Genomic DNA, 14,092 nt, shown 5'->3' on the forward strand with positions numbered 1-14,092 from the left:
ACTGCCTCCACAGATGGTAAAAGAATGCTCACCCCCACTGTCTCAATTGTTAAGGTCTCTCACATTGTTGTTGATTCTAACATGGACAGCAGAAGCATTAAAATGTCCTTTTGATTTTCAGACGACACGGAGCAAGAGCGGGAGAAGAGCAACAAAAAGAAAAACCTCTTCAAGCGCTTCCTCTCATGGGCCAAAAGAACATTCTGCAGCTGCGGCTGCGGCTGTGTAGACTAGTGCGTAGAGTGTGTAGACCCTCACCTCACTTGACGTAAAGAACAAATATGATGTCTGTGGTCACAACGGCGTCTGCTGGAGAGCGGTTTAGCTGGGGTTAAGACCCCTGGACAGAATCAAGTAGTCAGTGCCACAATGCATGCTGGGAACCTTGTTTTGTCTTTGTCTTTTCCAACACAACATAATTTCTGTCAAATGTTGTATTTGTACTATGTTGTTTATCCTGTACACACGACATCTATTGCACGTCTGTCCGTCCTGGGAGAGGGATCCCTCCTCAGTTGCTCTCCCCAAGGTTTCTTCCATTTTTTCCCCTTTAATTTTGGGGTTTCTTTTAGGAAGTTTTTCCTTGTGCGATGCGAGGGTCTAAGGACAGAGTGTGTCGTAACCTGTACAGTCTGTAAAGCACACTGAGACAAATGTATAATTTGTGATATTGGGCTATACAAATAAATTTGATTTGATTTGATTTTGGGGTTTACGAGGAGCAACGTTGGGCTGATCCAGAGCAGAGTCGAGTGACGGAGCGACAGGTGAAGTGCAGCAAGTGAATTGTTTCAGTTTGCCTGAAGACGCCGAGTGATTCTCTCTTCCGTCAGTCCCTGTTCAGGAGCCACTCTCCTGTCCACAGCCAGCCAACTGTGGACAGGGGACTTCCATAATCGGCGCCTGAACAAGGACCGACAGACCAGAGAATTCTCAAGCCACAGTTTATTGCCTTTTCCCTCTTCACTCAACTCCGCATTGGATTAGCACAGTGTCCTCCTTGTCACCCGGACCAACCAAGAGGTCCCGACCAGGAGACCATTACACTGACTACTGCACTCAGTCTGATATCCAGCCCAGTTAATCCCGACTCTCCGGAGCACAGCTCCGTTACTACACCCAACTACCACAACATCACTAGAAGTTCACTATGTCACTGTGTGAGGTGCTCTGCCCTCTATAGTATTGTATTGTATTGTATTGTATTATATTATATTGTATTGTATTGTGTATTCTTGTACATCGCAATAAAAAAATGTTCTTGCATTTAAGGCATTGAATCTGTCAATTCAAATGTGTTACACTTTAGTGTTGAAACTGTTGAAATAATATGTCTACATAGTTAGTTACTATTATTACTGCACTCACTATAATGTTGATTGAGACCAAGATGACATGCTAAATAGTAATAATAGATAATTACAGGAGTAAAAAGCAAATGTATTATTCTTGGCTGGTAAGAAACCTGTCTGGTCGGTAAATGATTTCAGCTACCAGCCACAAAGTTAGTTTTGATTGGAGACTAGTTGTAAATGTTGCAAATTTGAGTTTATTTAGTAAAGTATGAACTTTACATATTCAAGGTACTTTCACTTAATTTAAGTATTTCTGTTTAATGTTGGTTCATAATATGTAAATATTTTACTTTTTGCAACATACACATTAATGCAGTATTAACATTAATCTAAAAACATTAAATAGTAAAAACACTGACGGAACATTTTACAAATCAATACTTTTAAGTAAATTTAGCTGAACACACTTTATACTTACACACTTAAGTACACACTAAGTTTTGAATACAGACATACTTTTATGCAAGTAAAGGATCTGAATACTTTACCCTTTAAAGTTGGTTTCTCTGAATGAGGCATGTCAAATAAACATGTTCTACAGTGGCTGCTGGTGGCTTCCCTGTCGAGCTGAAATGGATTTAGTCCTACTATCCAGGACAATGTTGTCTCCGTTGAGTAAGCTTGCTTTGTACCACTGTTGCCTGCGCTCTCCAGGCTCGGTCATGCTCCAGAATACACAGTAATGTTCGTGACTGAACAAACTACATAATTCCGACTTTGAAATAATTGCAATGAATCAAGTCTACAAATGTAAAATAAGGTTTAAATAGTTTTATTGTCTAATAGACAAGACCTAGTTTCCTTCAACAGGAACAGGAATGGCATTAAACACACAAAAAAAAAACTTCTTTGCACAAGTTAACAAAGTAGATAAAAATCAAAGAAGCTTTTACATTTGGGTGAACCATCCTTTTAATAATCTATAAAGGCTCGGCATTGAAAGGGTGTGTCTGGGGGAGGGGGTATAAAAATAAAACACATTTACACTAAACACACAAATCCATAGCTCCAAGTGAAACACATTTACATTTCTATAACATTTAAGGCATTCACATTCCCTTAATGTTAGAATCTCACACCATGACAGCAGCATCTTCACAAGACATTCAGTCTTAAAACATCCACAGCCCTAAACACAGCCTTACACAACAAGCTACAGTATGGCCCCCAAAGACTAACTTTCAGTCTCCCATTCATCAAGCTCAGCCGAGTTTAGGGCAGCTCAACACATTCAATGCATCTGGAAACACAGAACACTTGGCACGATCCACATGCAGACTTACATGGAAGCCCATTCTTTCGGCAGCTGCAACGGGGCATACCACAAGCTGTGGTGCAGTTGCAGTGTATACTTTTCAGAAGATTGTCTGGTGCAGCATTCATGGTAGTCATGATGGGTACGTATCGATCGTCTTCAAGTCCCCAGCCCCAGTCCAGAGGATCAAGGTTACGCTCCATCCCCATCCAAACCATGACCTGGTAGTAAACTCGGAGACAATGAAACTTGGTGGCAGATTCCGTTGGGGGAAGACGTTAAGGTGTAACGAAAGATTTAGCAGCAGAGACCTTTTTGTTGAATATGCTGCCAGAGAACATGTGCTCTCCCCACCAAATATAACGGTCATCGCTTGGCTGCCGAGGTTCTCTATTTCAGCGAGGCTCACGCCTCTCGAAGTGAATGTGTCTGCACACAACTTGAGTACTTGATCATCTTTCACGAGTTTTTGAAAGACTGATTTTTTTAAGTGTTCGAAATGAATTCAATGAGTTTAAATTTTAAATCTAAATCTTTGTAATGTGTGTTGCTCATTTGTAACGCAAAATGCTTTTGTTTTGAAAGTTTACAGAAAGTCATTTATCCCTTTGGGAAGCTTTACTCTCGTGTCCTTACTGTTGCCAGGGGCAACACAAGCACCAGGCCACGCTGGCCGACGGTTAACTAACTGGCAGTTTTTACCTAGCTTAGTTAAAGTAGTGCCCCGATATTTTAAAGACTATTTTAAATTGTCTGTGTTCTTTTTTAATGTAAATAAGTGTCACTGAGTGCAAATGCCACCAAAAGCAGCTAAAAGGGTCTCAGACAAAAAGCCCAACGCTTCTGGAGCCGCAGTTGTCAGTAAGAACTGGGAGGCTGGACTCACCAGAGCACCGTTTGAAGAGGTTTGTTCACTTCACTCACTTCTTTCTTCACTTTAACTTATATGTGAACTTATTTCTCTTTCCTTACACAAAGTGAAACTTACAGAGGTCGTATTACTTGGCTACATGCGGTAGTTAGCTCACTTTTACCGGTTGGCAGTAGCTAGCTAGCTAACGTTTACGTTACAATGTTTAATGTCAATAGCTCTTTATTTCAGGTACAAGAAGGGATTTAAAATGGGGGTGTTATCCTTCAATTTGCTTCTTGAGAGACACTTTCAGTAACGTTAACAACGTCACTAGGTTATTTGGTGAAACGTGTTGCCATTTGTGGCATTTGTCACCATAATTACCATAATTACCATAATTAGACGTATAAATTGCATAAAACGCAGTAAACGTTGGAGCTTTTACTTTGAAAGTAAGACGTCCTAACCGGAAGTCTTATTTGTTATTGAGGTTATCTTCTCTCAAGTTAAAAAAATTTAATATCGAAAAAAACTATTAGTTTATTTATACATTCCTAATTTACTCAAAATGTTTAGCTGACCATAGAGGCTTTTGACAGGAAAACGGATTACTCTTCAGTACACGGACACTTTCCTTACATTTGTTATTTGTTGTACAATTTAATTGATCTTTTTTATACTATATGAAATATATTTACTGCAACTTTTATTAGAACAATTGAAAGTTGGGAGTGAACAAATATATCTCCAGTAAAACCGCAAATACTAGCTAGACCCTGGGGAAGACCCAGGACTCTGCGGAGAGATATATCTCCTCATTGGCCTGGGAACGCCTCGGGTTCCCCCAGTCGGAGCTGGCGGATGTGGCCCGGAGAAGGGAAGTTTGAGGTTCCTTACTGTAGCTGCTGCCCCCGCGAGGCGACCCCGGATAAGCTGTAGACGATGGAGACTAGCTAGATTTTAAATCCACCTGTCAATTATCTGTAATGGAAACAAGGAGAAGCATGATGTGAAATCAGTTGGTTGTTGATGTATTATTATATTATCCTGGTGTTCTCCAATGCCCTTCTCAGGAGTCATGGCAAGCCTGTGTGTCTTTGGTGGTCGGGAGTAGTCCCGAGGAGGAGGAGGAGCTGACCCAGGCTTTGTCTTTGGCCATAAAGAAACCACAATGCAAACTTTTCAACTTGTTGACCTGGGATAGCACCCTTACCAAGGTAGTCTTAGTTTGATTCAAGTTCTATTAATAGTGTCTCCTGTATATTTGTAGAGCTATTATCGCTGTCACTACAGTACTTAAAATGTTACTATACAAACTAATGTAGTTTACTAATTCATATGAAATACACTGCACTCTGACTAACCTCTTGTGTGTCCATGTAGCTTTCACATCTTTAAAATCTAAATATCTTCATGTATTGAGTATTTCACAATTATCTGTTTTCTCTCAGATCTCATATTTTATTAAATAATTAATTAGTATTCTTTGTCATCAACAACTGATCTACTGAATGAGATACCACAAAATGGTGTGCGTGCAACTTTAATACCTTGTATTTTGTCAAATGAAAATGTTTTCCTGTCCGACCTTATTACAGATCCATGAACTGGGGAATCTCAAAGCAAAACGGCATGATGACGTCCCCATGTTCTATGAGGTGGGCTTGGGAATAGGAGATTTTAATATGCTGTGCGTCAGTCTATCGGTGTCTTCTGATTGTCTAAAAGAAACCCTGGGTGTTTGTGTGCTTTATTCTTCATGCTCATGTGTGTTTCTGTGCTGACTTTGTGTCTGGAGTAGGTTACAGAGCCTGCTAAGGTGCTGCTGGATGCAGGAGAGGAGATTCCTTGTGACCTGATGGCAAATATACTGAAGTTCCAGCTACTACAGATCAAAGCCCATGATCAGCTTCTGCCAGTAAGGACAAAGGAGGGGCCAAGGCCTCTGACAAAAAGGGAAAGTGTCCGCCCTCACCTGTGGGACCTTCCAAGGAGAAGAAGACCAAGTTAAAACGCAGGGATGATGTTGAGCCTCCAAAGTTCAAGTTTGTGGAGGCTTCATAAAAACTAAAATAGTGATTGTTAATGCATAAAACTACTGTGGCTCCCACCTATTCACGACCAAGCAGCCTCCTCCCTCTACAGATGTGGACCTGCGTTACTATGGCAGCCTACTCGACCTGGTTCCCCCTGAAGCCTGCTCTGTGCCTCTAATCATGCAGTGTGTGTGTGTGTGTGTGTGTGTGTGTGTGTGTGTGTGTGTGTGTGTGTGTGTGTGTGTGTGTGTGTGTGTGTGTGTGTGTGTGTGTGTGTGTGTGTGTGGTGAAACCGAGATTTAGAAGGTTTGAAATTGACCCTCATCATTTCTCTGGATATTGCCCCCTCCCCTGGTGTTTTTGTTTCTTCCTATAATGGCCCTAATAAGCTGTCATAAGATTGACATAATGTCTAACTTAAAACGTTGGCTCAAGGCACACACTAGAAATGTGCACTTTTTGTACCCTGAAATGACATATCCAGATGTCGTGTAATATGAATATTGTTCAGTGTTTCTGCCCCTTTTGATTTAGGCTGAGATGATGTTACATTTTTACTTATTGGTCTTGTTTGGCTGGTTTAATGCTTTTTCCCCATTTCTTGTGTGTTTAGGTGGAGATTTCAACAGAGCAGTATTTGTCACGTGCGACTGAGGAGCCCAAACTTCACAATGGTCCCGGGTTAGACTTTGAGCTGGTCAGCTTCATGCTCCAAAGCTTCCTGCCTCTGGTCCACACCGAAGAGGAGAGAAGCCACATGTTAAAAAGCTTGCTGACTACTGCACAAAATGAAGAAGACCAGAAGGTATAGTGGACATACTCCAAAAAGGGTATCCCTTCAAGAAATGTGCTACTTAGTCATATACTTTCACTATTTCCTTTGAAAAATTTACATGACATAAAGCTCTGTATATGTAGCATTGGTGGTTCAGTGGTAGAATTCTCGCCTGCCACGCGGGAGGCCCGGGTTCGATTCCCGGCCAATGCATCATAACCTTTTACGAAGGATGGAGTGAAATGACTGGTTTGTGTTTCAATGGGTCGGGCTTAGCCAATCAGTGCCAACTCCACTGTCACGTTGAGAGTTCTGTCACTGGAACACACAGAGAGTAGGGTGGGCTTAAAATGTTACGTGGCTGGGGGAGTGCTTGCTTTCATGAGTGTAGGAATGGACGAGGGCAAAATAGGGAGCGAGTAAGAGAGCTAGGCACACAGCTTGGAGGCTAAAATGCTTGTGAGACAGAAACAAACAGACGGTTAGAGAGATGCAATGCAAACTAGAGAAGGCCATTTCTATGAAATGGACGCTGAAAAGCTGACGCAGCATTGCTGGCCTAAATGTTTAGGAAGAAGGTGAAGTTTGGAAAAGTAGGAATGGGTATAATTTGTATGAATATCGAGTGATGAATACATCAGCACCAACATTACAAGGACAGACTAGTGTCGCTTTGAATTGAATTACAAAGTGAACTGACACCAGGGATGTGACCGGAGAGACAATCCAGAAACCTGCGTGTGATAGAATCAAGTGGAAGGTTTTACCACTGCAGTGAGTAGGTACACAGCGAGTGAAACGTCTCTAGTGTAAAGTGCCAAAAAGGCATCACTTAGTTTAAAACCAGAATTATACTTATAAAACAAATGTTTGGTGGTCGGGTTGATTTACTTCAGCGTTCAGTAAAAGGCCAGTCTGTACAGCTCACAGTAGAAAACCAATACTGTAAAATGTAAAAGGTTTGTAATAGTCGGGAAGAGTCAAGATGTGGCGTTTGTTTATGTTTTTAGGCACCATGGAAGTTCTTGTCAGTGAAACACTTCAATACTAGAGCCATGAAACGGGCAGTGTTTTTCATTCCCTTCATGTCCGAGTCTGTGGTATTGTTTTTGAGAAAATGTTCTGTTCATTGTGTGGGAGCATATCTGGGCCACAAATATAATATAAGTCCAGCAGATGGCGCTATAATCACAGTTTAGCTAACATACTAAAGATTCTTAAAAATAAATGACTATTCACCAAACAAAATGTAACCTTTACTGTACTGAAACCCTCTGGGTACACAGGGACAAGTTACTCTGTGTGGTATATTTTGGGATGATGGTGTGAATGTGTTTTGCACACTATGACTCCAGAGGACACACTCTTTACAGCATGAAATGATTCCCTCATTCGTCTCTGCTCTATTCTCTTTTGTGTCAGAGGCTAGTGCAGAAGTTTGGAGCAGAGGAGACGCAGAAGAAGTGTGAGCACCCTCAGGTTATCAGACACCATAATGAGAGGGCACTGCGCTTGAGGGAGGTCAATGCAAGTACATTATGTTTTTGTCTGCAATGTGTATATTTGATTAATGTCCATGTGCAATATTCCATTTTGGTTGAAAACCTACTTTGTAGTTTATGTAATCTTGGCCCTAGTCTGAGATAAATTATATTAGTAATGTGTTTGTATACTTAGTATTTGTGTGTGTCCCTCCTAGGCGGTGCAGGGTTTTGATCCAGCAGAGGTGGAGTTGTCCATGATGAGGCGGTTTCCAGTGTGGGAGCTGATCAACTCTGTAGCTCAGCAGAGAAACAGCAACTCCTGCTGGATGGCAATCAAACAGCAGCTACAACACTACTGCACAGATGGTCAGAAACAAAGGGTCACTTTTATCAGGCTGGACCAAAGGGGAACACTGGAACCAGCACAGCAACAGAAGCTCACAGTAATCCCCTGGGACAACCCACTATTGTACGCTAAACAACAGCTTAATAACCTACAGACTAAAGGTAATTCAATTACTGTGATGTTGTGACTTTAGCTCACATATAGTTTATTACACAGTCTGCGACCCCCAGGGGGTCCGTGGAGGTACTGCACGGGGGGGGGGGGGGGGGTCGCAAAATTGTAGATGAAGGAATTAAAACATTTTTGTTTTTGCTTTGCGCATTCACATTCCTTGCTCCGCTGTACATCGCGAAGGGCGACGACACACCTACAGTCAGAGACAGAGTGGAGGAAAGGACAGGGGTGAACTAAAAGACATTTGCGCCACGCACCCCCCCCACCTGTCGCACGTACGCTACACCAGTTTGGGGTTTCTGTTATCTTCACTCAGGTATGAAACTCCAGTGATGTGTCGATCAGTCCGATCAGCTGCAGCGTCCAATCAATAGCTGAAAATATGAGAAGAAAATAGAAAAACCTGGAGAGAAATATGATTAAACTTCAATTTTTGTTTGAAATTAAGTTGTTTTTTAAATTGTGCATAAGAAATGCCAATATATAGATAATGCGGTCGAAACTAAGTACCTGAAGAAAAGAAAAAGACCCGTACAGAAATATGAATTCAAAGTTTTACAGTTTGTTTTTTGTTATAGTGTGCATAACAAATGATTGGTTTTGGTTGTGGTTGTGTATGTGGGCGAACCTGAGCACCAGGAGAAAACCCTTTCGGAAAAATGATTAAGAGGGTGGAGGTAGAGGGTGAGGGAGGAAGGGTGGATAGAGGGAGGGGGTGAGGTAGATGGAAGATAGATAGAGGAGGGGTTTAGTTAGAGGGAACTAGCAGCTGACCATCTATCAGCCTCATCCTGTCCGTAGATCAAGTTCCTTTGATGCCAGCTCAAATAACCCTTCTCCATCTTCTCCGGCTTCTCCACATTTGCTTTCCTTTCTCTATCAAGCTTCTCTTTCATTTTCTTGTCCTGCTCAGAGATTTGGCGTTTTATGTTCTCTAACTCTGTATTTCTTGTCTCGATTTCTTGTCTCGATCTTCTTACGGGAAAAGAAACCTCCAGTCTAATAGTCCAAGTTCCCTTCCCACTTTCAATTGTTTAATAATGGAATACCATATATCTAATATAAATGTTGTGATTGGGTCTAAGTCTCTCTTTTCTTTAATATGGGGAGGTATTTTTCTTTGCCCTATGAGTGGTTGAATTGGGGACCCAGATGCAAACACTTCAATGTCTTTCCAGAGAGCTATATAATCAGAGCTGCACCAGTAAATGAGAGGACGTAGTTGTGCTGCATGAAAGTATTCCTTTAGGTTCGGGAGAGCCAGTCCCCCTTTTTCTTTAGGCAATTGGAGTGTGGTATATCTTATCTTAGGTCTTTTACCCCCCTCCCCATATAAATCTTGATATTAGTTTATCCCAACTATGGAACTGGACCTGTGGTATATTCACGGGAAGGATTGAAATAAATATAACAAGCGTGGGAGAATGTTCATTTTCACTGTACTTATCCTATCAGTAAAACATTTTTCAAAATCTTTCCTTATTTCTTTATCAATACATTCATAGTTGCTGTGGTACAGTTCTGTTAAATGTTTGGTTATGTTTATACCCAAGTATTTAATTGATTTAGCTTTCCAATATACTAAGTCATTTTAAAATGACGTTTCTTCTATATTGTCCATAACAGATACATATGGCTCCTGTGGGCAAACCTTTTTGGAAAACTGATTAAGAGGGTGGAGGTAGAGGGGGAGGGAGGAAGGATGGACAGGGGGAGGGAGGAAGGGTGGACATTTCTTAATTTCCTTTCTTTCTCCTGTCCTGTTCATGCATTTTGTGTTTCATGTTCTCCAACTCTACATCTCTTGCCTCCATCTTTTTGCGGGAAAAGAAACCTCTGCTCTTCTTCTTCTTCATGTTGAGACAGAGATCCTCCAGTTCTGTCTCTTCTGCCTGGACTTGCCTTTCTTGTAAATGCCAGCTCTCTTCTTTAGTGGCTACACTCAGCTCCAAATCTCTTGCTTGAAACTCCAGTCGATTGACAGTACGCTCCCAGCTCTGTTTTCTCTCTGCCACGTCATTTCTGAAGTACTTCTCCATTGCATTGTATTTCAACTGCCAGGCTTTGACGCTCTCTTGGAGTTCAGTGTTGTTGCTCACCAACATGTTAGAGTTCTCTGTGAGCGTCTGAGCGAGAGCTTCTTTATCCATTTTTAGATGTTGGATTTCAGCGTCCCTCTGTTGGACCTGTTCCTCCAATTGGTTGAGCAACTTCTGGTGTTCAGTCTGCTTAATTTCCCAGCTCAAGTTGTTTTTCTCTGCCAGGTCCTTTGCAGACTGCTCCATTGCGTTGTGTTTGAGCTGCCAGGCTTCCTCAATGTGTTGGATTTCTAAATCTCCGTTCGTCATCATGTTTGAGTACATTGAGAGCTTGCTCCTCAACAACGTGCAGTTTTCAGTGTGCTTCATCCTCCCTTCAGAGTTTTCCTCTTTCAGGTTCTGTGCAGACTCCTCCAAAGCATTGTATTTGCTCTGCCAGGTTTTCTCAATCTCTTGGATTCCAGCCGTTTTGGTCAACAGCACGACTGAGGCTTCTGTGACCATGTGATGGAGAGATTCTCTGTTTTCAAATCACGGATTACCTGACTGGACAGGAGTAGTCCACAACTGGCGCCTGAACAGGGACATGACAGAGGAGGGAACGTCGCACAGCCCGCTGGGGCTCCTGCAGGAGCTGCTGCAGTGCTCGTCCACCCAGGCGGGCAATCCAGGAAGCCCTCCAGCCCGTCCGCTGCCGATCGGTCTTCAAAAAAAGATGTCGAAGACGACCCAGAGGCCTTCCTCGACATCTTTGAGGGTATGGCAGCGGCGTATGGCTGGCCGAAGGAGGAGCGGGCGGTGCGGCTGCTTCCCCTGCTGTCCAGGGACAGTTAATTCTCCTTTCAAGCCAGCTCAAATAACCCCTCTCCGGCTTCTTTTTCTTGTCCTGCTCATACATTTTGGTTTTCATGTTCTCAAACTCTGTATGTCTTGTCTCAATCTTCTTGCGGGACAAGAAACCTCTGCTCTTCCTCAGACAGAGCTCCTCCAGTTCTGTCTTCTCGTCTTGCTTTTATCTTTGTGAACTTCTCCTTTAGCTCATTCTTGTCTTCCTCAATCTTTTTTTATCTGTGTTTCCATCCGTTTTATTTCCATCACCAAGCTCTGGTGTTTCGGGGACTGGTTCTTTGAAAACTTGTTGTTCAACATCTTCAGTCTGCTTCATCTCCCAGCTCAAGCTTTTCTCTGCCAGGTCCTTTGCAAACCTCTCCATTGAGTTGTATTTTACCTGCCAGCTTTCTCACTCTCTTGGAGTTCAGTTTCTCTGCTCAACAGCATGTTTGAGGCCTCTGAGCGTCTAAGAGAGAGCTTCCTCTTCCTTTTGTACATCCCTCTGGTGGATCTGTTCCTCCAACTAGTTCAACATATTCTGGTGTTCAGTCTGCTTCATCTCCCAGCTCAAGCTTTTCTCTGCCAGGTCCTTTGCAAACCTCTCCATTGAGTTGTATTTTACCTGCCAGCTTTCTCGCTCTCTTGGAGTTTCTTTTTTTCTCTCAACAGCATGTGTGAAGTCTCTCTTTGATCGTATGAGAGAGAGGCTTTATCCTTTTTCGTATCAAAGATTTCTGCTGGATCTGCTCTTTCATCTGCTTCACCTCCATCTGGTCTTCAATTTGCTGCTCAATATTCTTATTCCTCTCAGATGTCTCCCGGTTGTTTTGCATTGTGATCATGTCGTCAAACTGCTGCTTGCTCAGGCGATTGGAGGCGACATGCAGCTGCCAAATATCCGGAAATACCGTTTTTTCTCAAACATTACATACGCAACTGTGAAACAATTATACGCACTTTCCAAGTATGGCAGTAAAAAGTGGAATAGTGTAAATATGCAAAGCTACGTTTTGCATATTTGTTTCGCCTGTGGCCCTGATTAATACCAAAATCCAGCCCTAACCCGTGCTGCACTAATTTCTTTTATCGGAGGGGAATATACTATGGTGGGAGGAGCCACACACTATAGATTGTGTGCATGTGACTTCACGCTTATTTCCCAACCCGGAAGTCAACCATGTTGGTTGGTATACACAACCAAGACTCTTCACGTGAGAGTTGCTGCAATGCTTCGTAATTCTCTTTGTATTTAAACGTCTAAGATTGAAAGAAAATGCCAACCTTGTGCGCAGTGTATAATTGTGGTCATAACGCTACTCGTGACCCAGAGAAACAGTTCTTTAGATTTCCTAAAATCATCAAAAACAACGATCCACAAGAGGGATGAATTAGGGTCTACCGAACGACATAAGCTGTGGTTTAGCAACATAACTCGTGAGGATTTAACAGAAGAAAAAGCACAATGCACCCGTGTGTGGCGTCCACTTTATATCTGGTAAGAGCTCATGCTAAAGCTATGTTTTCAATGTTTACGTTAAACATTTGTGCTTATGATATAACCGAACACTGTATCTCAAGCTCTTTGAGAGTGATTTACACGGGCATTGACGAGCACCCTGTCATCTTTCAGTGGTTTGGTAAGAAGACTACCAACCCATCCAGAAACAAAGAAATTATAAGCATCTAAGCTCTTGTATGCCTTCATTTGTGCGTTGGTTGCCCACGACGTTTGTAGCACAAAGTAGTTCACAATATCCGGATATTCAATCGGTGGTAATGACTCCTAAATCCTCAATATAATCCGACGGCTTTAGTGTGTACGGGTCAAGGCCTCAAATTTGGACTTTTTCTCTGAATCTTGCCTTTGCAGAGGACTCCAGAGAGTCACAATACTTTGAAGAAGTTATATTGTTGTTGTTCGCTTTAGACGCCATTGTTGATTTGTATACCAACCAACATGGCGTAGCACGCGTATGTCACACAGTTTTGTCACGTGTTTGAATAAAAAGGGAGCAGCCGTTCTTGCGAAATCTAGACTTTCCAAATCCTTTTGCTGACTTTTTTCAGGAGCTACTAGCGACAAAACTAGCAACTTTTTCTAGTGTTATTGGAGACAGACTTTTCTGAAGACTGACGTGAAAGCACGTATCGTTCTGCAGTTACTGTCCTCAACAAGCAGCGGGTGCTGCCTTGAACCCTCCGCCGTCCCAAAGCTCTCACAGGCGGTCAGTCTTGCAGCAGCTGCAGTCAGAGCAGAGAGGAGACCCGCACTCTCCCGCATCCAGACTGCAAATGAATCGCGCATGCGCAAAGCCACCACAGATCCCGCCCTTACAGAGCGGGATGTAAACTCTGTAACTGTCACACTAAAATAAATCACTGCATTTGACTCACACAGCCTCACTCACCTCATCCACTGTGTGTGCATCTCTGTGACATCCATCTAGCTCACCATGTCTAAACTGTACTCAAAAATACAGAAAGGAGTGGGAATTAAACCCTCAATTCAAAGGCTGGTTGTGTCAAGGTGAGGAAAAGGTGAGGACCCAAATGCAGTACACTGGACAAGGTTCTAACAAAAAGAGAGCTTTATTTTATAAAAAGCTAGTAAAAATACAAAGTAACAAATAAAACTGAAAACACAAACCAGGAAGACATGAGGAGGCGGGCCTGGAGACCGCTCTGGAGGCCGCTCTGGAGGCCACTCTGGAGGCCGTGCTGGAGGCGGGCGGAGAGCCTGGGCTGAATGCGGCTGGAGCCGTTCAGGAGGCCGGCAAAGAGGCTGGGCTGGAATCCAGAGGCTGGGCTGGAGGCGGGCGGAGCTGCTCTGGAGGCGGTCAGAGCCGCTCTGGGTGTCAGGCTGGAGGCCGGCGGAGAGCCTGGGCTGGATGCGGCTGGAGCCGCTCCGGGTGTCAGGCTGGAGGCCGGCGGAGAGCCTGGGCTG

The 14,092-nt window shown here is 43.0% G+C and overlaps 1 protein-coding gene and 1 non-coding gene across 2 annotated transcripts in view; both read left to right on the forward strand.

Moving 5' to 3' along the window:
• The first annotated feature begins 3,404 nt into the window (after nucleotides 1-3,404).
• The window catches only part of LOC115023953 (sperm-associated antigen 17-like), a 36,429-nt gene continuing 25,741 nt past the window's right edge, over nucleotides 3,405-14,092 (forward strand). Inside the window, exons 1-7 of the mRNA XM_029455323.1 lie at nucleotides 3,405-3,515; nucleotides 4,537-4,680; nucleotides 5,062-5,121; nucleotides 5,265-5,381; nucleotides 6,119-6,304; nucleotides 7,697-7,801; nucleotides 7,974-8,265. Coding sequence (XP_029311183.1) covers nucleotides 3,405-3,515; nucleotides 4,537-4,680; nucleotides 5,062-5,121; nucleotides 5,265-5,381; nucleotides 6,119-6,304; nucleotides 7,697-7,801; nucleotides 7,974-8,265 — 1,015 coding nt within the window. The remainder of the gene's footprint in view (nucleotides 3,516-4,536; nucleotides 4,681-5,061; nucleotides 5,122-5,264; nucleotides 5,382-6,118; nucleotides 6,305-7,696; nucleotides 7,802-7,973; nucleotides 8,266-14,092) is intronic.
• trnag-gcc (transfer RNA glycine (anticodon GCC)) lies at nucleotides 6,417-6,487 on the forward strand. Its single transcript has one exon. It is a non-coding gene; the product is annotated as a tRNA-Gly (tRNA).

The sequence above is a fragment of the Cottoperca gobio genome, chromosome 18 (assembly GCF_900634415.1).
Source record: "Cottoperca gobio chromosome 18, fCotGob3.1, whole genome shotgun sequence".
Taxonomy (NCBI): Eukaryota; Metazoa; Chordata; class Actinopteri; order Perciformes; family Bovichtidae; genus Cottoperca; species Cottoperca gobio.